The sequence below is a fragment of the Ceratotherium simum genome, chromosome X (genome assembly GCF_057802395.1).
Source record: "Ceratotherium simum simum isolate JZ-2026a chromosome X, ASM5780239v1, whole genome shotgun sequence".
Lineage (NCBI taxonomy): Eukaryota > Metazoa > Chordata > Mammalia > Perissodactyla > Rhinocerotidae > Ceratotherium > Ceratotherium simum.
The window spans coordinates 73,928,299-73,954,824 of NC_141940.1; the positions used below are offsets into that span (position 1 = coordinate 73,928,299).

At 35.0% G+C, this 26,526-nt stretch overlaps 1 protein-coding gene across 9 annotated transcripts in view; it reads left to right on the forward strand.

The window, feature by feature from the left end:
• The window catches only part of TEX11 (testis expressed 11), a 372,335-nt gene that overhangs the window by 326,228 nt on the left and 19,581 nt on the right, over window positions 1-26,526 (forward strand). For 7 of the 9 annotated variants that reach the window (XM_087426479.1, XM_087426478.1, XM_087426482.1 and 4 more), the window contains 3 exons: window positions 17,009-17,158; window positions 18,409-18,517; window positions 19,453-19,573. The exons of 1 other annotated variant lie outside the window; for it this stretch is intronic. In XM_087426479.1, coding sequence (XP_087282605.1) covers window positions 17,009-17,158; window positions 18,409-18,517; window positions 19,453-19,573 — 380 coding nt within the window. Of the gene's footprint in view, window positions 1-5,201; window positions 5,348-17,008; window positions 17,159-18,408; window positions 18,518-19,452; window positions 19,574-26,526 lie in introns of those variants that run through there. One more of the 9 variants, XM_087426484.1, reaches the window with a different exon arrangement.

Here is a 26,526-nt window from a genome sequence, read left to right on the forward strand (position 1 = left end):
CAGCAGCACAATTTACCTGCTTCTGTCGAGTGTATCCATGGGACATTTTGGTCAATAATATCTCAAAGCTATAACCATGACTCTCACACAAATGTAAAATGAACATGTGTAAAAGATTTTATTTAACTCATTAGTTGACGAGGAAACCTGAAGATGTTAGAACCAATTTCCATTTCATTTTGCTTGCTTATCTCTTGTTTTCGATATCTCTTACTGTTTATTCAGTGGTGTCTCTTCTCTCTTTTGCTGTTTCCAGTTTTACCTTTATTTCTGTGGTGGTTTTATTTTTGCTTCCCATTTCCTTTTTTATCTCTAAAATGGCTCATATTTCATTTCCTTTTGTCTACCAGCGCTTCCTGAGCTCTTGAATTCCTGCTTTATATTCTTACTTTAAAGAGATGACTACTTAATTAATATTTGAAAATTCATACTGACATGTTTGGCCACAATTTTCATCTGCTTTATGGAAACATTTCTCTGGTAAGAACTCTCCACCTGCCATTCTTTTTTTCCTGTTCCTCTCATGCCATTTTCATGTGGTATCATATACCTTGCTATTTTTTTGATAACTTATCTTTCTTTTAATTTATTTTGTTGTGGTAAGAACACTTAACATGAGATCTACCCTCTTAACAAAGTTTTATGTGTACAATATAGTATTGTTTACAGTTTAAGTTATGACAACTCAATGGCGAAAAATGAATAACTTGATTAAAAAATGGGCTAAAGACTTGAATAGACATTTCTCCAAAAAAGACATACAAATGGCCAACAGGTGTGTAAAAAGATGCTCAACATCACTAATCATCACATAAATGCAAATCAAAACCACAATGAGATATCACCTCGCACCTGTCAGGATGGTGTACAGTGTTGTACAGCAGATCTCTAGAATTTATTCATCTTGTTTAGCTGTAACTTTATGCCCATTGATTCGCAACTCTTTATTCAACATTCCCCAGCTCCTGGCAACCACCATTCCACTCTTTGATTCTGTGAACTTGACTCTTTTAGATACCTCATATAAGTGGAATCATGCAGTATTTGTCCTTCTGTGACTGGCTTATTTCACTTAGCATAATGTCCTCAAGGTTCATCCATGTTGTTGCATATTGGAGAATTTCCTTTTTTTTAAGGCTGGATAGTATTCCATTATATGTATGTACCACATTTTCTTTATCCATTCATCCCTCTATGGACATTTAGGTTGTTTCCATATCTTGGCTATTGTGAATAGTATTGCGATGAATATGGGAATGCTAATATCTCTTCAAGATCCTGATTTCCGTTCTTTTGGATAAATACTAGAAGTGGGATTGCTGGATCATATGGTAGTTCTATTTTTAATTTGTTGAGGAACCTCTGTACTGTTTTCTATAGTGGCTGCACCATTTTGCATTCCTACCAATAATGTACAAGGGTTCTAAATTCTCCACATTCTTGCCAACATTTGTTGTCTTATGTTTTTATAACAGTGATCCTGACAGGTGTGAGGTGATATCTCATTGTGGTTTTGATTTGCATTTATGTGATGATCAGTGATGTTGAGCATCTTTTCACATACCTGTTGGCACTTTGTATGTCCTTTTTGGAGAAATGTCTATTCAAGTCTTTAGCCCATTTTTTAATCAAATTATTCCTTTTTCGCCATTGAGTGGTGATAACTTATCTTAAACTGTGGCACTTTTCCCTTAGACCAACTATTTATAGATTCTTCTGGAGAGGAGGCCAGGGCCATGATCCAGGCTAGCAGAAGTTTATACTTATGATCTAGGGTTGTTGTGTACATGAGTTCTTATAGTCTCTACATTTTCCCAGCCAGTGGATATAGGCAGCTGTAGGGCTTCTTATAACACAAAGATTCTTTCTTCTCTACTGCCTCACTGATTAGCTGCTCACTCTTCAGCTCTTTTTCCTCTGCTTTTCAAAACCAAACCAAATCCAGACAAGTTCCTTCTACCAGCCTATAAACTCTGTTCTTGTTATCGTATATAAAGGATTTGCACCTTGTAGTGTGCCCCTCACTTTGGAGTGTTGTACTTTTGCTGGCCTTTTCTGATTCCATTTTTATTTTTAAAACATATGTCTATGTATATACAGTAGACTGTAAGCTCCGTGAGGACAGACACTGTGTCTGCTTTTGCTTACCTTTGTATATCCAATACCTGGCACATTCTTGATATTTGGTTAATGCATGAATGAATAAAAGAATATATATATCTATACACATCTGTATATGTGTGTGTATATATATATATGTGTGTGTATGTGTATATATATACACATATACATATACATATATGTATATCCATATATATGAATGGATATATCATATATAAAGCCTTGGAAGGATACACACCAAGCTCCATATTTGCTACCTCTTGGGACAGGAATTAGTGAGTTTGAGAGACTTTTACTTTTTATTTTACTTTTGTATTGTTTGAATTTTTCAAAGAACATGTAGTACTTTAATAATTAAAACAAAAATACATTTAGAAAAAGTGAATGACTTGTTAACAGTATACATTTCTTAAGATTGGGTATTTCCAATGAAATAATGCCTAAAATTAGGAGCCCAGCATGTGAGTAATGTAAATAAATCATTAAGCTACCAACTGTAAATAGACAAATTAAGGGAAAGTGCAAAGGTGGTGAATCATAAGCTTCTGGGGGAAAATTGGACAACGGCAACCTTTTAAAAATCTATTCCAAATCACAGTTAATTAAGAATTGTATAAACAGTGACTGAAATCTTAGTGCTATGGGAATTGGCTTTTACAAAAGGATTAACCCTGACATGCCATTATATCAGTGACCCAAGGAAAGCAGCTTACCACATTCATTCTACAAAGTTTTTATTAAGTTCCTAGGGGCTACTAGGTATTGTGGAAACATAAGGAAATGTGTTACTGTCTCTATTCTTAAGAAATTTACAGTGAAGAAAGGAGGTCAGAAACATAATCCATTACACATATACGAGGCAAAATGAAATGGTTTCACTTATAGAAATATAGAGTGTGTGGGACCACAGAGGAAGAAATGATCCATTTCGAAAGGTAATATTTGAACTTACTGTTGAAGAAGCAGTAGGATTTTAATGGTTAGAGAAGGAAGTAGAAGGCATGAAGAGCTGTGAGAACTGAATAAACAAAAGCCGGGAGTATAAGAGAGCATTGTTAGTTTGGGAATTGTCTCTTATTCAGGGCTTATATAGTGGGAGCTGAGGCTGAAAGGAGCGTGATTTGTGGTGTGCCCTTTCCCAATGGTAAATCAGGCCAGTAGTATCACTTTAGTCCAAGCTACCTCATCTCTCACCTGGACCACTGTAATAGCTTCCCAACTATCCTCTCTGCTTCCACTCCTACTCCTCTATAAATCTAATAGCCACACAGCAGCCAGAGTATTATAACACAAATCAGATCATGTCAGCCCTCTTGTACTTCCCATTGACTTGGACTTAAAATCTAAAGTCCTTACCATGATCTACAAGGCCATAGATTATCTAGCCCTTGGTTACCTCTCTGACCTCATCTCCCATCACTCTGCCTCTCAGCTCACTGTCTCTAACCCAACTATATCTTAATAATACCTAATACTCTCCTGCCTCTGGACCTTTGTATTTGCCTTTCCCTTTGCCTAGAACACTTTTCTCATGGATATTCATATGGTTTGCTCTTCCATATCCTCTGCTCAAGTGTCACTCCCCTCAGAGAAGTCTTTCTTGACCACACCCTTTCTAAAATAGCAACTTTCATCATTATCTACTCCCAGTTTAACCTATATTTTTTTCTTTACAACACATATCACTACTTGATATTATATTATATATTGTTTATTGTTTGTCTCCCCAACTAGAATCTAAGTTCTATGCAGGCAGAAAAGTTGTCTGTTTTGTTCATTCTTTATCCCTACCTCCTAAAACTCTATCTGGCACATACAACAGCTTAAAAAATATTTACTAAATGAAAGCGGCTATGATGCCAGAAATTCTGTCATTAGACAGTCATTCATTGGTGTATTAGAGCATTTTGGTCTTTGAAAGCCCTCCACGCAAAGATCCCTAGGAGAGCTCACAACTTAAGTCATTATTATCTTACACTTTGGAGGAGAAACCTTTAGAAAAGTATCTTAACAAAGATTCAACTTGGGATATAGGTATGGGGCAGGTATAGATGTAAGGTAGAGAAAGGCATGTCATGTTTCCAGGAAAAGAAAAATAAAATTTAAAGAGAAGTAGGGATTGTACCAAAGATGACTGCTTATGATTATAAGACACTCCAAACCTTTCTAACACAAGGGAACTCACAGCTTCTGAATCTGTCTTTCTGGTTCCTTTTCAGGGTGTCCATTGAAGAACATAACTTTTGGATGTTGTTAAGAACATCCTTGGAGTCATACTCTCTACATAAAGAGTCATCAAATATTAGGGCTAGAAGTAGTCTTAGTGATTAGATTTCTTAAAGCTATTTGTTTTGTAATATGGGTAAAGTTTTTATCTCAAAAACGTAAAGATGGAGAAAAGCCTTTAGTTGTTTTTATAAGTCATTGCAAGGAAGAATTTCTCTTACCTCCAGTGCGATAATTTTGACCTTGGTGTAAAGTATTCATCAAGAGTCATCATCAAAAGTCTTAGTGGTTATGGCAAACAGGGCAAACCTCCTGGGAGCTTTAATATAAAACCCACTATGGTCCTCTACCAGCAGAAAGGCAGTTCAGCTGGCAGGGCAGAGGATTGTCTTCATTTTTATATATTATAAATTTGTATGTTATGGTCTCCTTACACCAGAACTGGAAGGCTCTGAAAATTAAACAATTTAACTGAAAATTAAACAATTTTTAACTGAAAATTAAACAATTATCTGGAGATGCCCAAGTTTCTCTGGTAGAAGTTGCTCCTAAAAATCTTCACTTTTGGCAGCATTCCATTTGAATTATGCCTCACAGGCAACATAAGCTTACCCTAATAATACAAAGCAAAGCGCTAATGGCAGTGAGTAGGAACTTTGATTACAGGGCTATGGAATCACTGAAGAAATTTAATACGGGTCAGGAGACAGGTTTGTTATGGTTCCCAGATATCTATGGTAATATATACTATTCCTTCTCCCAAGTGCCTGACCTAATTAGGAATGTCGTTCAAGTCTCCCTGTTCCTAACATATCTGCTTTTGTACATTGTGGTTTTCTTTTATAAAAATACAGGGGTGAATCTTGAAATTTTCCTGTACAATTATCTTGGCACAATGACTCCTGATCAGAGTAAGGTGTGTACCATACCTCACCTACAAACATTCATTATTGATTTCTAGAAGGTTTCCCAAGCTTCAAACTTCACTTCACCCCTAATTGAAACATATATAGAATAATACACCTATCAACTATAGAATATACATTCTTTTCAGGTGTACTTGTAACATTTACCAAAATGGATCATACTGTTTTCCATAATGGCTGCACCAGTTTGCACTCCCACCAGCAATGTATGCAAGTTCCCTTCTCTTCACATCCTCTCCAACACTTGTTGTTTCCTGTATTGTTAATTATAGCCATTCTGACAGGCATGAGGTGATATCTCATTGTAGTTTTGGCAAACAGTATGGAGAGTCCTCAAAAAATTAAGAATAGAACTACCATACAATCCAGCTATTCCACTGCTGTGTATTTATCCAAAGAACATGAAAACACCAATGCGTAAAGATACATGCACCCCTGTGTTCATTGCAGCATTATTCACAATAGCCAAGACTTGGAAGCAACCTAAGTGCCCATCAAGGGATGAATGGATAAAGAAGATGTGGTATGTATACACAGTGGAATACTACTCAGCCATAAGAAATGATGAAATCCAGCCATTTGTGACAACATGGATGGGCATAGGGGGTATTATGCCAAGCGAAATAAGTCAGAGGGAGAAAGTCAAATACCGTATGAGCTCACTCATAAGTAGAAGATAAAAACAATAGCAAACAAACACATAGAGACAGAGATTGGATTGGTGATTACCAGAGGGGAAGGGGGAGGGAGGAGGGCGAAAGGGATGATTAGGCACAAGTGTGTGGTGATGGATTGTAATTAGTATTTGGGTGGTGAACATGATGTAATCAATGCAGAAATATAAGTATAATGATGTACACCTGAAATCTATACAATGTTATAAACCAATGTTACAGCAATAAAAAAAAATGGATCATATATTGAGCCAAAAAGCAAGTCTCAACAAATTTCAAAGGACTGAAATCGTACAAAGTATGTTTTCTGAACAAAGTAGCATTAAACTAGAAATCAGCGACAAAAAGATGATTAGAAAAACACCACTGTCAAAAGTCTAAAAGAAACACTTGTAAATAACCCATTGGTCAAAGAAAAAATCAGGATGACAATTATGGAATATATCAAACTTAACAAAAATGGAAAATATAACATGAAACCTTGTGAAGTACAAGTAAAATAAGGGAAAATATATAGCTTTAAATCTATATATTAGAAAAGATGAAAGGTTGAAAATCAATGATCTAAGCTTCTAAATTGAATCTAGGGAAAGAACAGCAAATTAAACTCAAAGAAAGTAGAAGGAAGAACATAACAAAGATAAGAGCAGAAAACAGACATACAGTAGAGAAAATCAACAAAGCCAAAAGTTGATCCTTTGGAAAGATTACTACAATTGCTAAATGCCAAGCAAGATGGATCAAGAAATAAAAAGAAAAAACACAAATTACCAATATCAATAATTCAAAAGTAGATATCACTACAAATCTTTCAGACAGTAAAAGGACATTGTGAATAACTTTATGCCAATAAATTTAACAGTTTTGACAAAATGGAAAAATTCTTTGAAAAGTATACCTATGAAAATTGGCCCAAAGAGAATCTGAATAGTTCTATTTAGACTATTTTAATAGTCCTATACTTATTAAAGAAATTTAATCTTAAATACCTTCCCATAAAGAAAATGGCTTCATTGGTATAAATTCTTCCAAATATAGGAAGAAATAATAGCAACCCTATAAAAATATCTCTATTAGAAAATAGAGAAAGAGATAGCACATTGATTTTATGAGACCAGCATGACTCTGATGACAAAACCTGACAAGGACATTTGAGGAAAAGAAAAATACAGGTCAATATCTGAAATGATAGATGCAAAAATCTTAAGCAAAATTTTAGAAAATTGAATCCAGCAATATATAAAAAGGATAATACATCATAACCAAGTAGGGTTTATCCCTACTTGGAATCCATCATTAAAATACACACACACACACACACACACACACACAAAATGGCTTTCTATACCTGTGTTTTATTTTAAATAAAGTTTTAAAAATAAATGACTTTGGTATGGTTGCTGGATATAGGTCAGTACACAAAAATTGTATTTCTGTGTACTGGCAAGAAATAATTGGAAAATGAACTTTTAAAATATTATATTTAATAGCATCAAAACCCATCAAATGCCTAGTAATCGATTTAATGAAAGATACAGAAGACATCTACACTGGATACTACAAAGCACTGAAACATTGCTGACAGAAATTTTTAAAGGCCTAAATAAATGAGGATATGTACCATGTTCATGGACTTGAAAACAATATTATTAAGATGTCAATTTTCCCAATTTAATCTATAGATTCAAGACAATCCCAATCAAAATCCCTGCTGATTTACTTGTGGAAATTGACAGGATGCTATTAAAATTTCTCTAAAGATGCAAAGGACAATCTTGGAAAAGACGAATAGAGTTTGAGGACTTACACCATAGAAAAAAGAGTCCAAAATAGAGTCCAGAAATGGACTCACACGTGATCATTTTATTTATGACAAAGGTGCCCAGTGCTATTTACTGGGGAAAAGATTTTTTTCCAATAAGTGGTGCTGGATGAATTAGATATCCATATGGAAAAAAAATGAACCTTGACCCCTTCCTCACACCATACAGAAACATTGATTTGAGATGGATCATCGTGAGAGGTACAACAATAAGGTTTCTAAAAAGAAACGTAGGAGAATATCTTAATGACCTTGGAGACACAAAAAATTACCAACTATAAAAGAAAATATTGATAAAGTGGCCTTCATTACAGTTGAGAACTTCAGATTGTCAAAAGTTACTGTTGGGATAAGAAAAAGACAAGCCAGAGACAGGAAGAAGAAATGTCAATACATAAACTTGACAAATTCCAGAATATATAAAGAACTCTTAAAACTCAACAAGAAAACACAACCCAGTAAAAAATGGGCAAAAGAATTGAACAGGAACTTCACAAAAGAGGATATACAAATGGTCAATAATCAAAGGAAATGATGCTCAACATCATTATTCATCAGAGAATGCAAATTAAGACCACAATGAGAAATCACTGCACACTCACTGAAATGGCTAAAATTAAGATACCACGTGTTAGTGAGGATGGGAAGCAACTGGAGCTCTGACACATTGCTAGTGGAAATGTAAATTGGTACAACCACTTTGGAAAATTGTTTGGCAGTATCTGCTAAAACCAAACATGCTTCTATCCCAGCAGTGACCCAACAATCCCACTCCTAGATAAATACTCAGGTGAAATGAGTGTATCTGTTTACCATAGTATGTACAAGAATGTTCACAATAGCTCTATACATAAAAGCTAAAGATTTAAAACAACCCTAGTGTCCATCAACAGGAGGTTGGATTAAATAAATTGTGGTATACTCATACAATGGAATACTACAAAGCAGTAAAAGGAATGCACTTACGACACATACAAAAATATAGATGAATATCACAGATATTATCATGAGCAAAATAGTCAGGCACAAAGGCATGTTATACAGAGTATAAATTCATTTTTAAAAACAGCTTTATTGAGATATAATTCACATGCCATACAACTGACACATTAAAGTGTATAATTCAATAGATTTTAATATATTCACAGATATGTGTAACCACCATCAACAGTCAATTTTAGAACATTTCATCACTTCCAAAAGAAACCCCTACCTTTTACCTATCATACCCCTTATCCCTACATTTCCCTCAGGAGCCCTAAGCAACCACTAATCTACTTTGTGTCTCTATGGGTTTGCATATTTTGGACATTTCATATAAATGGAATCATATAATATGTGGACTTTTGTGACTTCTTTCACTTAGCATAATATCTTCAAGGTTCATCCATGTTGTGGCATGTATCAGTACTTCATCCCTTTTTCTGGTCAAATAATATTCCATTGAACAGATAATACCACATTTTGTTTATCGTTCATCAGTTGATAGACATTTGAGTTGTTTCTATCCTTTTGCTATTATGAATAATGCTGCTGTAAACATTTGTGCACAGGTTTTTTGTGTGTGTGTGTGAGGAAGATGTTAGCCCTGAGCTAACATCCGATGCCAATCCTCCTTTTTTTGCTGAGGAAGATTGGCCCTGGGCTAACATCTGTGCCCATCTTCCTCTACTTTATATGGGACACTGCCACAGCATAGCTTGACAAGCGGTGCATCGGTGCATGCCTGGGATCTGAACCCATGAACCCTGGGCCACCAAAGCGGAGCACACACACTTAACCACTATGCCACTGGGCCGGCCCCTGTGCACAAGTTTTTGTGTGAACATATGTTTTCATTTCTCCTGGGTATATACCTAGGTCATATGGTAACTCTGTGTTTAATCATTTGAGGAGCTACCAGACTGTTTTCCAAAGCAGCTGCACCATTTTATATTGTCACCAATAGTGTATGAGGCTTCTGATTTTTCTCCACCTCCATGCCAACACTTGTATTATCTGACATTTTGTTCTAGCCACCCTAGTGAGTGTATAATGATATCCCATTGTGGTTTTGATTTCCTCATGACTGATTTCCCTGACAACTTATGGTGTTGAGCATCTTTTCATATGCTTATTGGCCACTTGTATATCTTCTTTGGAGAAATGTCTATTCAGACCCTTTGCCCAATTTTTCATTGGGTTATTTGTCTTTTTATTAAGTCATAAGAGTCCTTTATATATTCTAGATACAAGTCCCTGATCAGATATATGACTTTCAAATATTTTCTCCCATTTTGTGGGTTGTCTTTTCCCTTTCTTGATAGCATCCTTTGAAGCACAAATTTTTTAAACTTTGATGAGGTACAACTTACCTATTTTTCTTTTGTTGCTCGTGCTTTTGATATCATATCTAAGAATCACCTGCCAAATCCAAAGTCATGAATATTTAGTCCTATGTTTTCTTCTAAAGAGTTTTATAGTTTTAGCTCTTACATTTAGGTCTTTGATCCATTTTGAGTTGGTCTTTGTATGTAGTATGAGGTAAGGATCCAACTTCATTCTTTTCCATGTGGCTATCCAGTTATCCCAGAGCCATTTGTTAAAAAAAAAAAAAACCTCTTCTTTCCTCATTGGATGTTCTTTGCCTCCTGTGGAAAATTAGTTGACCATAGACACATAGTTTTATTTCTGGGTTGTCAATTCTATACCATTGATACATTTGTCTATCCTTATGCCAGTACCACACTGTCTTGATTACCATTGTTTTGTAGTAAGTTTGGAAATTAGGACGTGTTAGTTCTCCAAATTTGCTCTTCTTTTTCAAGATTGTCTTGACTATTCTGGGTCCCTTGAATTTTCATGTGAATTTTAGGATGAGCCTGTCAGTTTCTGAAAAAAGAAAAAAGCCCGCTGGGATTCTGATAGGGATTGTGTTGAATCTATATATCATTTTGGGGAGTATTGCCATCTTAACAATGTTAGGTCTTCTAATCCATGAACATAGAATATTTTTCCATTTTATTTACGTCTTCTTTAATTTCTTTCAATGATGTTTTATAGTTTTCAGTGTATAAGTCCTGCACTTATTTTGTTTAATTTATTCCTAAGTACTTTATTATTTTTGATGCTATTATAAATGGAATTGTTTTCTTAATCTTATGCTCAGTTTGCTCATTGCTATTGTATAGAAATGGAGTTGATTTTTGTATATTGATCTTATTAAACTTGTTTATTAGTTCTAATGGTATTTTACTGGATTCCCTAGGAATCTTATTTACAAGATCCCATCATGTACAAATAAAGATAGTTTCACTACTTCTTTTCCAGTCTTGATGTCTTTTATTTCTTCTTCTTGCCTAATTTCTTTGGCTAGAACTTCCAGTACAGTGTTGAATAGCAGTGTTGAAAGTGGTCATCCTTCTCTTGTTCTTGATCTTAGAGGGAAAGAATCCAGTCTTTCACCATTAAGTATGTTGTTAACTGTGGGTTTTTCATAAATGCCCTTTATCAGGTTAAGTTCCCTTCTATTCCTAGTTTGTTAATTGTTTTTATCATGAAAGGATGATGGATTTTGTCAAATGCTTTTCTGACTCTGTTGAGATCATCATTTAGTTTTTGCTTCTTATTTTATTGATATAGTGTGTTACGTTAATTGTTTTTCCTTTGCATTCCTGGGATAAATCCCACTTGGTCATGTTGTATAATTCTTTTATATGTTGCTGGATTCAGTTTACTAGTATTTTGTTGGGGATTTTTGTGTCTATATTCATAAGAGATATTTGTCTTTACTTGTGATGTCTTTATCTGGTTTTGGTGTCACAGTAATACTGGCCTCATAGAATGAGTTGTGAAGTGTTCCATCCCCTTCTATTTTTGAAAGAATTTGTGAAGAATTAGTATTAATTCTTCTTTAAATGTTGGGTACAATCCAGTGGTAAAGCTGTCTAGGCCTGGGCTTTCCTTTTTCTGTAGTTTTTTAAATTTGTTATTCAATATCTTCATTCATTATAGGTCTATTTAGATTGTCTATTTCTTCTTGAGTCAGTTGCAGTACTTTGTCTTTCTAGGAAATTGTGCATTTCATCTAGGTTATCTAATTTATTGGCATTATGCGGTTTGTAGCATTCCTTTGTAATCCTTTTTATTTCTCTGAAGTTGTAGTGATGACCCCCCCTCCTTTCATTTGTGATTCTAGTACTGAGGCTTTTCTCTTTTTTCCTGGTCAATCTAGCTAAAAGTTTGTCAATTCTGTTGATCTTTTCAAAGAACCAGCTTCTGGTTTCATTAATTTTCTCTATTATTTTCCTATTCACTAATTCATTCATTTCCACTCCAATCTTTATTATTCCCTACCTTGTACTTATTTGGGTTTAGTTTGCTCTTAACTAAGATGGAAGGTTATGTTATTGATTTGAGATCTTTCTTCCTTCTTAATATAGGTATTTGCAAATATAAATTTCTCTCTAAGCACTACTTTAGCTGCATCCCATTAGTTTTGGTATATTGTGTCTTCATTTTCATTCATTTCAAAGTATTTTCTAATTTCTCTTCTGTTTTTTTTTCTTTTATGCATTGATTGTTTAAGAGTGTGTTGTTTACTTCCCATATATTTCTGAGTTTCCCAAACTTTTTCCTGTTATTAGTTTCTAATTTCATTCCATTGTGGTCACAGAAAATACTTTGTATTGTTTTATACTTTGAAATTTATTGAGGTTTGTTTTATAACCTAGCATATGGTCTATCCTGGAGAATATTCTGTGTGCACTTGAGAGGAATGTATATTCTGGTGCTGTTGAGTGCAGTGTTCTATTGATGTCTGTTAGATCTAGCTGGCTTATAGTGTTTTTCAAGTCTTTTATTCCTTTGTTGATCTTCTGTCTAGTTGTTCTATGTATAATTCATTTTTATGAAGTTCAAGAACACTGAACTATATCAATAATTGCATTAAATATAAATGATCTAAATCAGAGGTCAGGACACTTTTCTTAAAGGGCCAATAGTAAATAGACTAGCTGGCTATAGCTCTCAGGCACCACTACTCAACTCTGCCATTATAGCAGGAAAACAGACATAGACAATATTTTAACAAATGGACATGATTGTGTTCCAATAAAACTTTATTTTCAAAATAGGCAGCCAGCCCACAGATTGTAGTTTGCTCATTCCTGGTCTAAACACACCAATTAAAAGACCGAGAATGTCAGATTGGACAAAAAAATCAAGATCCAACAATGTGCTGTCTATAAGAAACCCACTTAAAATATGAATGCATAGATATAGGTTAAAAATAAAAGGAATCAAAAAAGGTACACTATTCAAACACTAATCAGAAGAAAGCTGGAGTGGCTATATTAATATCAGACAAAACACTTTAGAACAAGGAATAATACTAGAGATAAAGAGGGACCTAATGAAAAAGTGGTCAATTAAACATAACAACATAACTATCCTAAATTTTTAATGTACTTAACACAGAGCTTCAAAATACATGAAGCAAAATCTGATGGAACTGAAAGGAGAAATAGACAAATCCATAACTGCAGTTGGAGACTTCAATAGACTCCTCTGTCAGTAATCAATAGAATAAGTCAACAGATACTCAATAAGTATATAGAAGACATGAACAACACTATCAACCAACATGATCTAACTGACGTTTATAGAATGCTCTACCCAACAATAGCAGAATACACATTTTTTCCAAATGCACATGGAACGTTCATCACCATAGACAATATTCTGAACCATAAAACAAACCTCAAAAAATTTAAAAGTATTAAAATCATACAAAGTATTTTCTTTGACCATAATGGAATTAAATTATAAATCTATAATATAAAGCTACCTGTAAAATCCCCCAATATTTGGAAATTAACCAGCATTCTTCTAAATAATGCCTCTAAGAGGAAGTCACAAGGGAAATTAAGAATAGTTTGAATGGAATGAAAATGAAAACATAACATATTAAAAATTGAAGGATACAGCTAAAGCAGTGTTTAGACAAAAATTTATAGAATTAAATGCTTCTATTAGAAAAAGAAAGATCTCAAATAATCTGTCTCCACCTTAAAAAACTAGAAAAAATTAGCAAATTAAACCCAAACAAGCAGAACAAAAGAAATAATATAAGAGCAGAAATCAATAAAATTTAAAACAGAAAACAATAGATAAAACCAATGAAACCAAAAGCTGTATTGTTGTGGTTGTTGTTGTTTTGAGAAGATCAATGCAATTGAGAAACTGCTAGCCAGGCGGATCAGGACACAAATTAACAATGTCAATAATGAAAGTGGAGACATCACTACAGACCCTAAAAACATTAAAAAAGATAATAAGGGGATATTATCAACAACTTCATGCCCATGAATTTGAAAGCTTAGATGAGATGGACAAATTCCTTGAAAGTCACCAACTACCAAAGCTCCCTCATGAAGAAATACATAACCTGAATAGTCCCACCCATTGAATTTATAGTTAAAAATCTTCTAACATAGAAAACTCCACTCGGGAATTCTACTAAACATTTAAAGAAGATTGGGACAGCCCCGTGGCTTAGCAGTTAAGTACGCACGCTCCGCTACTGGTGGCCCAGGTTCGGATCCCGGGCGTGCACCGATGTACCGCTTGTCCGGCCATGCTGAGGCCACATCCCACATACTACAACTAGAAGGATGTGCAACTATGACATACAACTATCTGCTGGGGCTTTGGGGTAAAAAAAAAAAAAAAAAAGGAGGAGGATTGGCAATAGATGTTAGCTCAGAGCCGGTCTTCCTCAGCAAAAAGAGGAGGATTAGCATGGATGTTAGCTCAGGGCTGATCTTCCTCACAAAATAAATAAATAAATAAATAAACATTTAAAGAAGATGTAATACCAATTTTATACAAACTCTTCCAAGAAGAAGAGGAGGGCACACTTCCCAGCTCATTTCGTGAGATTAGTATTACCCTGATACCAATACTAGACAAAATATGAGAAAAGAAAACTATGGACCAATATTCCTCATGAAAATAGATGCAGAAATCCTCAACAAAATATTAGCAAATTGAATTTCTTAAAATATGAAAAGGATAATAGATCATAACCAAGTGAGATTTATCCTAGTTTCAACATTGTGAATTCAATCAATTAATTCCATATCAACAGATTAAGTGACAAGATTCAACATCATTTATGATAAAAACTCTCAGCAAACTAGGAATAGTAGGGAAGTTCCACAACCTGATAAAGGGCATTTACAAAAAGAAAACCTACAGCTAATGTTGTATTTAATGATGAAAGACTGAATGCTTTCCCTCTAAGGGCAGGAACAAAGGTGGGGTGTCCAGGATGTTTACTCTCGCCCTCCTGGTCAACGTCATCCTGGAGGTCCTAGCCAGTGCAATAAGGCAAGCAAAAGAATGGAAAAAAAGATATATACAGTGAAAAGAAATAAAACTAACTCTATTTGCAGATGACATGATTGTCTATATAGAATATCTCAAAGAATCTACAAAAAAATTACCGGAACTAATAAATGAGCTTAGCAAGTTAGAGGATACAAAGTCAATATTCAAAAGTTGATTATATTTCTATGTACTTAGCAATGAAGTTCAAGAACAGGCAATAACAATCAATAGTGATAGAAGTCAAAATAGTTCTTAACTTTGCTAAAGTAATATTGACTGGAAAGGAGCATAAGTGTTGGGAGTGTTGTATATCGTGATCTGGGTGGTGGTTACATGGGTTTAAACATACATAAAAATTCATCAATCTTGAACAGACAGCCCACCAGCTGGGAGAGAATATTTGCAAAACATATATCTGACAAGAGGTTGATCTCCATAATATATAAAGAACTCACACAACTGAACAACAAAAAAACAAACAACCCAATCAAAAAATGGGCAGAGGAAATGAACAGACACTTCTCCAAAGAAGATATACAGATGGCCAATAGGCACATGAAAAGATGTTCAACATCACTAACCATCAGGGAAATGCAAATCAAAACAACACTAAGATATCACCTCACACCCGTTAGAATGGCTATAATCACCAAGACAAAAAACAACAAATGTTGGAGAGGATGTGGAGAAACAGGAACCCTCATACACAGCTGGTGGGAATGCAAACTGGTGCAGCCTCTATGGAAAACGGCATGGAGATTCCTCAAAGAATTAAAAATAGAGATGCCCTATGATCCAGCTATCCCACTACTGGGAGTCTATCCAACGAACCTGAAATCAACAATCCAAAGAGGCTTATGCACCCCTATGTTCATTGCAGCATTATTCACTATAGCCAAGAAGTGGAAGCAACCTAAGTGTCCCTCGACTGACGATTGGATCAAGAAGATGTGGTATATGTATACAATGGAATACTACTCAGCCATAAAAATAGACAAAATCGTCCCATTTGCAACAACATGGATGGGCCTGGAGGGTATTATGTTAAGTGAAGTAAGCCAGAAAGAGAAAGACAAAAACTGTATGATCTCACTCATATGTGGAATATAAACCAACACATGGACAGAGAAAACTGTATTGTGGTTACCAGGGGCAATGGGGGTGGGGGGTGGGCACAAGGGGTGAAGGGAGACATATATATGGTGATGGACAAACAAAAAAGTACAACCAACAATTTCACAATGTTATAAACTATTAAAACATCAATAAAAAAATTAAAAAAATTCATCAATCTATTTGTTAAAGATTAATGCACCTCATTCAGTTTTGTATGTATGCTGTACCTCAAGACTTTTTTAGAAGTTCAGTCTAACAAGGATGAATGAAAACCGTCTCACATGGTATGGTATATGCCACCTGATACAAGATTCTGCCACTGGTGATACCCAAGAAATACTGTTGACTGACTAAATGAAACATTTTGAAACTCTCCTTTACTTTTCCTAAAATAAAACCACAGTTAGTTTATACAGAACCGTATCTTCTGGTTAACTCCATCATTAAAGTGAGGCAGGTAAACACTGGATTCGAATTAGAGAGCAGCCGGACTTTTTCAGACTATTTAGGAACATCATGGCGATAATTTCAGGAAATATAGGCAATGCTAGTGAATGCATTACAAAGTGCTGAAAGTATTGGTGAGTTCATAGATTTAAAAATGCAAAAGTTCTGTCTACAGAAGCTGGGATAACCTTCAAATTGTAAGTAAAATTAATTTTCCTCAAAAGGAAAATCTCCTCAGAAGAGAGATTAGGAGAGAACAATGAAATGTAGTCACAGACAATGTTGCATTTTTGCCTCTTTCTTAGGAGACTTCTCAAACGATCCATGTGAGACATTGCTTCTGCTGTATGAGTTTGAAGTTAAAGCCAAAATGAATGATCCATTCCTGGACGGCTTCCTGGAATCAGTGTGGGAACTGCCTCATTTAGAAAGTAAAACATTTGAAACAATCGCATGTAAGAGCTATATTTATGGTTTTGGAAGGCTGGTACCCATTTAAATCATACTACTTTTTTCTTTCTTTTCTCTTACCTCCAGGTGGGAAACAATGTTTCCTCATAGCACTTTGTTTCTCCTTCTCTAATGGCATTCTTGAACTATTTTGTATTACAATCATTTGTGCACTTATCTTTTTCTTTATGAGACTATAAGGTCCTTAGTGTCATGAACAATAATTACTTATATTTGTTGTACTTATAAACCCTAGCAAAGTGCATTGCTCATAATACACACATATTTATTCTCTGTGTAATTGAATTATATAACTACACAATGGGGACAGCTCAAACTTCAGAAAGTTAGTTTTGCTCAGCTAGCTAGAAATGACAATTGACCGCTTCACTAATCAAAGGTGATGCAATGTTAGCAATTTACTAAAGTGTACAGAGAAATATTGGTAATAATTTTTAACACAATTGCCACTTTGAAATTTCTGGTTGGGCTGTAAGTGGTATTGGGGACCCAGAGCCCCTATGGGGTTACACTGCAGGAAATGGCCTAATTATCTTCCCTTTTTGTCTCTCACCATCCTCGGGAGCCTCTGTGTGGTTAGTGAAGGTATTAGGTAGCCCCAAGTGCACAAGTCACATTTGCCTTTCCTTGTCTTGCCAAGACAGAATTCCTAGAGACATGGAGCAGGTGGTATATGCTTTATGGACATATGATGGTGACCACTGCTCCTTGTATAATGGAACTCCAATTCTAGAGGCCTGGTAAACACATCCGGAAGTTTTAGGGTTTATCATCTCTGGCACTCACTCTCATGTCAAGTGTTTCATGTTTTTAGTATCAGACAAAAACAGTATATTGTGATATAAATCTGTTTTTGATTAGTGCCCTTTTACCGATCTGCTTTCTGTTTCCTTCTTAGTGTGCCCCTCCTTGACTCTGGTTCATAAGATTATTGCTTCATCTGTGTGACTAGGTGCAGGGTCACAGAAACAGTAGGTTCTCTGTTGATGTTTGCTAAAGAGAAGATATAACCTGGTGATCCTACCATGTTACTCTGCCCAGAAAGTAGAAGCTGTCTCTGAAAGCCACTGTGGATTCATTGTTTTATAAAATTCATTTTTGTTTTTTTGTGTTTCTTTGTTTTTGTTAATCTGTTTCAGGCCAGTTTGGTTAGAGAAAGCAAGTTGTAGCCTGGGATGAAAACTGCAATGGATGAGATTATGGTATTCACAACCTTTCTTTTCCCTTCCTATAGCATTAGCAATGGAAATGCCTGCCTACTATCCTTCCATCGCTCTAAAGGCCTTGAAAAGAGCTTTATTGCTCCACAAAAAGAAAGAATCAATTGATGTTATGAAATACAGGTTAGTAAATATAATTCAACACTGAATCCAGGCTTTCTGATAGTCAATGCCCCATAAGTCATCAATCATACTCAACTGGCCCAACTTAAAAGATGATCAGGGGTACTTCTGTAACTCCTGGGCTAAAAAGCCCTCAGAACAGCTCCATATTTAGAGTTGTATTATAGACCAAGAATTAATTAGCTAGGTCAAGGAGTTTGGTTTTCCCAAAGCAGCAAAAGGGGGAAAATTGCTTCTTTGCATGAGTCTATACATATAATAAAATTATTAAGTACCTTCTTTCTTTCATTACTAAATATGCCAAATGTACAGAAAAGTACACTGCTTAATATAACAAACACCATTGTATCCACCACTCAAATTTAACAAATGTTAACATTTTGCTATATTTGCCTCAGATATTTTTTTCTAAGCACCATTCTTTAAGGACCAATAAGTGCTGTACATAATATAAAATATTTTTTGGAGATTTTATATTTTCTATGCCTAGACATGGGTAAAAATAGATGTTGTGTGATTTTTCTCTGGAAAACTTCATTACAGTCTTCCTTTTCTGAGACATGAGAGACAGTTCTTCTGGAATTATTCTCAATTTAAATCCCAATTCCCTTGCCCATTTGAGGATGTAGCAAGATGCTTTAAGTTGCCTATAGATTGAACCAGCTCATAAAATATAGTAAACAGCGACAACTTCTTAGTGCAGGAAACTAAAAAATGTGAAAGACAACTATAGGCATAATAAAAGGAAGGATTGGTCAGCCCCTTTTATAACTTCAAAAATCTGTCTTCTGAGGTTGGAGGCCAGATAAAATTGAGGAAAGAACAGAAGTGTTATGAAGCTCTTAGTCTGGGATGAGATCCAGATTTTACTTATCTTAGCCATGAAGCCAATGATTTCTTTCCTTATGGGATAAGTTTTCTCTTTTTGATTTCAGCAAATGTATGCGCAACTTGATTAACCTCCTAGTGCCCGAGGGGGTGCTGAGTACAGAACTCTGTCCCCCGGAAGAAGTTTGGGGCTATTTTGAAGATGCTCTGAGCCTTATTAGCCACACCGTAAGTCAAACAGTGATATTAAACTTGTAGCTAATTTTAAAGGACTGAACTGTCTTGTGTATTAGAAATTACATAGAAAAACGCTTTCTGATCTGAGTTTTAGGGTAAATAAATTCATATTACAGTGTAGTTACACACTACAAAATTTCCCTGGGTTTATGAAATGTAAATAGTTAAAAGTAGAACATTTCTAGTATAAATATACTGTGGATTAGGTCAAAATAGCAGTACCATCTGGCATTTTGAATTATTTTGTATTTTCAAAACCTGGTAGAATTGTTACTTTCCCTGTGATGATACTAACCCTTTGAAAAAGCTTATTGTTATTCCCGCCATTTCTCAGAGGCAGGTAATAGAGTAGAAGGAATACTAAAGACCTGTAATTTAGTCCCTCCTCTACTGATTTTTTTCTTTTCAGTGCAGGTTTATTCAGTGACTTTTAAATTAGCTTTATTGAGGTGTAATTTACATACTATAAATTCACCCATTGTGTGTGTACAATTCAGTGATTTTTAGTAAATTTATAGAGTTATGCAGCTGTCACCACAATCCAGTTTTAGAATATTTCCATTACTCGAAAAAGTTTCCTCGTGCCCATTTGCATTCAATCCCTGCTTCCACCTTCAGGCCCAGGTAACTGTCGATCTGCTTTCTATCTCTATGGTTTTTCTCTTTCTGTATACTTCATATAAATGGAATCATGCAATACTTGACCTCTTGTGTCTAGCTTCTTTCAATTTAGCGTAATGTTTTTGAGGTTCATCCATGTTGTACCATGTATCAGTATTTCAATCCTTCCTATTGCTGAATAAATAGAATATTATTATATTCTATTGAATGGATATATCACATTTTGTTTATCTACTCACTAGTTGATAGACATTTGAGTTGTCTCCACTTTTTGGCTATTATGAATAATGCTGCTATGAATATTTGTGTACAAGTCTTTGTGTGGACATATGTTTTCAGTTCCCTTCAGTACATGAATTTCTGGGTCATATGATAACTCTTTGTTACCATATGTTTATGGTATGCTCATATGTTTAACTTTTTGAGGGCTGCAATCTGTTTTCCAAAGTGGCTACACCATTTTACATCCCTACCAGTAGTGTATGAGGGTTCCAATTTCTCCACATCCTCATCAACACTTGTTATTGTCCATCTTTTTTATTACAGCTATGTTAGTGGGTATGTAGTGGTAGCTCCTTGTGGTTCTGATTTGCATTTCCTTGATGGCTAGTGGTGTCGATCATTTTTTCATGTGCTTATTGACAATTTGTATATCTTCTTTGGAAAAATGTCTATTCAGTTATTTTCCCACTTTTTTTTTTAATTTTTTGTTTATTGCAGTAACATTGGTTTATAACATTGTAAAAATTTCAGGTGTACATCATTGTACTTCTATTTCTGCATAGATTACATCATGTTCACCACCAAAATACTAATTACAACCCATCACCACACACATGCATCGAATCATCCCCTTCACCCTCCTCCCTCCCCCCTTCCCCTCTGGTAACCACCAATCCAATCTCTGTCCCTATGTGTTTGTTTATTGTTGTTCTTATCTACTACTTAATGAAGGAAATCATACGGTATTTGACCTTCTCCCTCTGACTTATTTCACTTTGCATTGTACCCTCAATGTCCATCCATGATGTCACAAATTTTAAAATTGGGTTCTTATTGAATTCTAAGAGTTCTTTATAAATTCTAGATACAAATCCTTTATCAAATATAGAATTTATAAATATTTTCTCCCAGTCTCTGGCTTGTCTTTTCATTTTCTTAATGGCATCATTTAAAAAGCAAAAGTCTGAATTTTGATGAAATCTAATTTAGCAATTTTTTCTTTTATGGTTCATGTTTTTGAGAAATATTTGCCTATCCCAAATTTATGAAGATTTTCTCCTGTGTTTTCTTGTAGAAGATTTTATACTTTTATCTCTTACATATAGGTCTGTGATCCATTTTGAGTTAATTTTTGTTTATAGTGTGAGGTTAGGATCTAAATGGTTTCTTGTTTGTTTGTTTTTGCATATGGATGGCCCTCCTCTGCTGTTTGACTTCAGTTTTCTCATTTGTAAAATGGAAATAATACCTGCTCTGACTCCAACACTGAGGTTTTAAGGATCAATTGAAATAATAATGTGTTGTAAACTTTAACAGCTCACACACATGTAAGGTAGTATTGTTATTATAAGAGAGCTAAAAAATATGAAGAAGGTTAAATGGCTTGCTTAAAGTAATACAGAAAGTCATTATTTGAGTCCTTGTTAATATCCAAGGCTCCTGACTCTGCTCTGCACTCAACTACTTCTTCGTATACAAATATCTGCAAACCACAACAGATAGTGGAACAATATAGCAGGGTGACAACCTGGTACAAACTAGCATCCGCTTACAGAAACCTAGAATTCTCCTGGAGCTATGTAATTATGGCCTCTGTGAATTTAAGTTAAAAAAAAAACTTTAGCATTGAACATTTTGGATATATATTTTTTTTACTGTCTTTTGGGAAGAAGAGAAAATTCAATTTCTAAGCCATGAGCCTCATCTGGACCTTCAGATGTGTTTGCCATGATAACTAATACTAACTAAAATTAAATTTTACTTTAAATCCAAACTGATTGATTTTCATAGTCTCTATATAAGGCCAAAACTACTCTGATCATTTTGTTTTTGTTTTTGCCACTTTTATTCTATCTAATATATTACTGTTCCATCTCTCTGGCTCTTGGGTTGCCTGTTAGAGAGCTTAATATTTTTCTACTTTTTTGACGAGTCTCCCATCCATTATTGCTTATCGCCTGAAACATGATGGGATAGTTAGCTTTTTATGAAGCATTAATTTAATAACCCTCTTGGCTCTTTATATATATATATATATATATATATATATATATATATATATAATAGTCTATGTTGCTTTTTCCTGTTTGAATATGCTATGCATCTCCTTTGTTTTAAATGCTTGGGAGAAAAGTCTGCCCTTGTTTGACTTTTCTAATGACCAATCACTCTGTCATTATTTATCGAGCAGATAACCTTTATCAAGTGCCTCCATACAGTGGCAAAATGGCTATCGCACAAGTATAAAACCTCATGCCTCACAGTATCGTGCTTTACATTTGACAAGGCAATCTTACATCCATTATTTCATACGACCCTCCCTTCACAGCAATTCTTTGAAGTAGAGAATGGTGGTATTATTATCCTTGATTTATAAATAAGGAAATGTTTACGATTCAAAAATGTCAAGTTACCAATTTGCCTAAGTTGATATGGCTAATGAATGAGAGTCAGGACTAGAACCCAGGTCTTCTGACCTCAATTCCAGGGCTCTGTCCACCAGAACACACATCTTCTTTACCTGCTCTTGCTAGGAAACTTCAGTTCAAAGGAGAGGCTCAAGTTGGTATTCAGAAACTACTGCCAATGAAAATGCAGGAGGGATGAGTTGCATACTTGAGCAGGCAAGCCTATATACTCTACAGTAGGTTCATATTCTAGATTATTTTTAAGACCAAGTGGATTGCTCTGGTTGCTTTTCTTAATTAACATTTTATTTTGAAATAATTGTAGATTCACGTGCAGTTTAAGAAATAACATGAGAGATCCTGTGTACCCTTCACCCAGTTTCCCCCAATGGTAACATCTTACAAAACTATAACACAACATCACAACCAGGATGTTGACATTGTTACAGTCAAGACACAGAACTTTTCCATCACCATAAGGATTCCTCATGTTGCCCTTTTTATGGCCCCCTCCCATTTCTCTTCCACCTCCAATCCTTCCTTAAACTCTGGCAACCACTAATGTATTGTCAATTTCTATAATTTTATCATTTCAAGAATGTTATATAAATTGAATCATACAGTATATAACTTGAGATTTGGAATTGTACGGTATATAACCTTTTGAGATTGGCTTTTTTCAGTCAGCATAATTCTCTGGGGATTCATCAAGTTGTTGCGTATATCAGTATTTCATTTCTTTTTATTGCTGAGTAGTATTCCATGGTATGGATGTGCCACAGTTTGCTTAACCATTCACCTGTTGAAGGGCATCTCGTTTGTTTCCAGTTTGGGGCTATTACAAATAAAGCTGCTGTAAACATTTGTGTATAGGTTTTTGTGGGAACATAAATCTTCATTTCTCTGGGATAAGTACCCAAGAAGGCAATTGCTGGTTCATGTGGTAATTGCATGTTTAGTTTTTAAAGAAACTGCCAAACTGTTTTCCAGAGTGGCTGTAACGTTTTACATTCTTGCCAGCAATGTATGAGTAATTCAGTATCTCCACATCCATGTCAACATTTGGTATTGTCACTATTTTTTATTTTAGCCATTCTGATAGGTGTGTCATGGTATCTCATTGTGGTTTTAATTTGCATTTCCCTAATGGCTGATGATGCTGACCATTTTTTCATGTGCTTATTTGTCATTTTTATATACTCTTTGGTGAAATGTCCATTCATGTCTTTTGTCCATTTTGTAATTGGATTGTTTTGTTTTTTTACTGTTCAGTTTTGAGAGTACTTTATATATTCTAGGTACTAGTCAGATATGTAGTTTGAAAATATTTTCTCCCAGTCTGTAGCTTGTCTTTTCATCTGCTTAACAAGGTCTTTCACAGAATAAATTTTTTAATTTTGTCCAATTTATCAATTTCCTCTTATGGGTCATACTTTGGGTGTCAAGTCTATTGGAGAACTCTGCCTAGCCTTACATCCCAAAGATTTTCTCCTGCTTTTTTTCTTAAAGGTTTATGTTTTACATTTAAGTTTATGATACGTTTTAAGTTATATTTATATGATGTGTGAGATTTAGGTTTAGGTTCATTTTCATCTATGGACATCCAATTGCTCTAGCACCGTTTGTTGACAAAACAGTTTTTCCTCCATTAAATTGCTTTTGTACTTTTTTGTGTGTGTATGAGGAAGACTGGCCCTGGGCTAACATCCATGCCCATCTTCCTCTACTTTATATGGGATGCCGCCACAGCATGTTTTGACAAGCGGTGCATCGGTCCGCACCCGGGATCCAAACCGGCGAACCCCGGGCTGCCGAAGCAGAGCGCACGCACTTAACCACTACGCCACTGAGCTGGCCCCTGCTTTTGTACTTTTGACAAAAATCAGATGGGCATATTTGTGTGAGTCTGTTGCTAAGTTCTCTAACCTGTTTTCTACGTGTCTGTCCCTTTGCCAATACCACACATTCCTGATTATTGTAGCTATACAGTAAGTCTTAAAATTGGGTAGAGTGATTCCACCCACTTTATTCTTCTTTTTCAAAATTGTTTTAGCTGTTCTAGTTCCTTTGCCTTTCCATATTCATTTTAGAATAATATTGTCTATATCTACAAAATTTCTTGCTGGGATTTTGATAGGAATTTTGTTAAACTATATTTGTTTCCTAGGACTGCCATAAAAAATTACCACAAACTGGGTGGCTAATAACAACAGAAATTTATTCTTTCAGAGCTCTGGAAGCTAGAAGTCTGAAATCAAGATCTCAGCAGGACTATACTCTCTCTGAAGTCTCTAGGGAGAGGATCCTTCCTTGCCTCTTCCTAGCTTCTGGTGGTTACTGGCAAACCTTGGCATTCCTTGGCTTATAGATTCATCACTCCAATCTCTGTCTCTGTCATCACATGGCGTTCTCCCTATGTATCTGTCTCTTGTTTCTCTTCTGTCTTCTCATAAGGACACCAGCCTTTTTTGGATTAAGGGCCCACCCTAATCCAGTATGATTTCATCTTAATTACATCGGCAATGACCTTATTTCCAAATATGGAACATTCTGAGGTTCCAGGAAGGACATGAATTTTGGGGGGACACTATCCAACCCAGTACACTGTATATCAAGAATTAACATCTTTATTTATATTTCAATAAAAAAAAGAATTGAAATCTTCATTATATTAAATCTTCCAAATCCATGAACAGAGTATGTCTCTTCATTTATTTAAATTTTTTGTTTCTTGCATCAGCATTCTGTAGTTTTCAGTATACAAGTCCTATACATGTTTTGTTAGATTTATACTTAAGTATTTCAAGTTCTTTTGAGTGATTATAAGTGGTGTCCATGTGTTAATTTCTAGTATAAAGAAATATAATTGATTTTTCTATGTGTATCTTGTATCCTGCAACCTTCTGAACTCACTCATTTCAGGAATTTTTTTTTTTGGACGATTCCTTAGGATTTTCTATGTAAGCAATCATGTCATCTGCAAATATGAACAGTTTTATTTCTTCCTTTCCAATTCATATGCTTTCTCTTTTGTTTTCTTGCCTTATTGCACGACTAGAACTTTCAGCACCATGTTAAATAAGAGTGGTGAGAGTGAATATTCTTGCCTTGTTCACTCTCGTAGTGGGAAAGGCATTCAGTCTTTCACCATTAAGTATAATGTTAGCTGTAGGTTTTTGTAGAGCCTCTTTATCAAGTTAAGGTAGTTCCCCCATTCCTTTTTTTCTGAGAATTTTTATCATGAATGAGTGTTGCATTTTGTCACACACTTTTCCTGCATCAATAATCATGTGATTTTTCTTCTTTAACCTGTTAATATGGTGCATTACATTGACTGATTTTAAATATTGAAGCAGCCTTGCATCCTTGAAATAAACCCCACATGGTCATGGTATATAATTCTTTTTATATATTGCTGAATTCTATTTGCTAGTATTTTTGTTAAAGATTTTTAATCTATATTTATTAGGGATATTGGTCTGTAGTTTTTTTTGTGTAGTCTTTGTCTGATTTTGGCATCAGGGTAATACTACGTTCATAAAATGAATTGGGATGTGTTCCCTCCTCTTCTAAATTTTTGGAAAAGATTGTGTAGAATTTATGTTAGCTCTTTTCTAAATGTTTGGTAGAACTTTCCAGTGAAACTGTCTGGGCCTGGAGATTCTTTTCCAGAATTTTTAAATTCCAAATTCA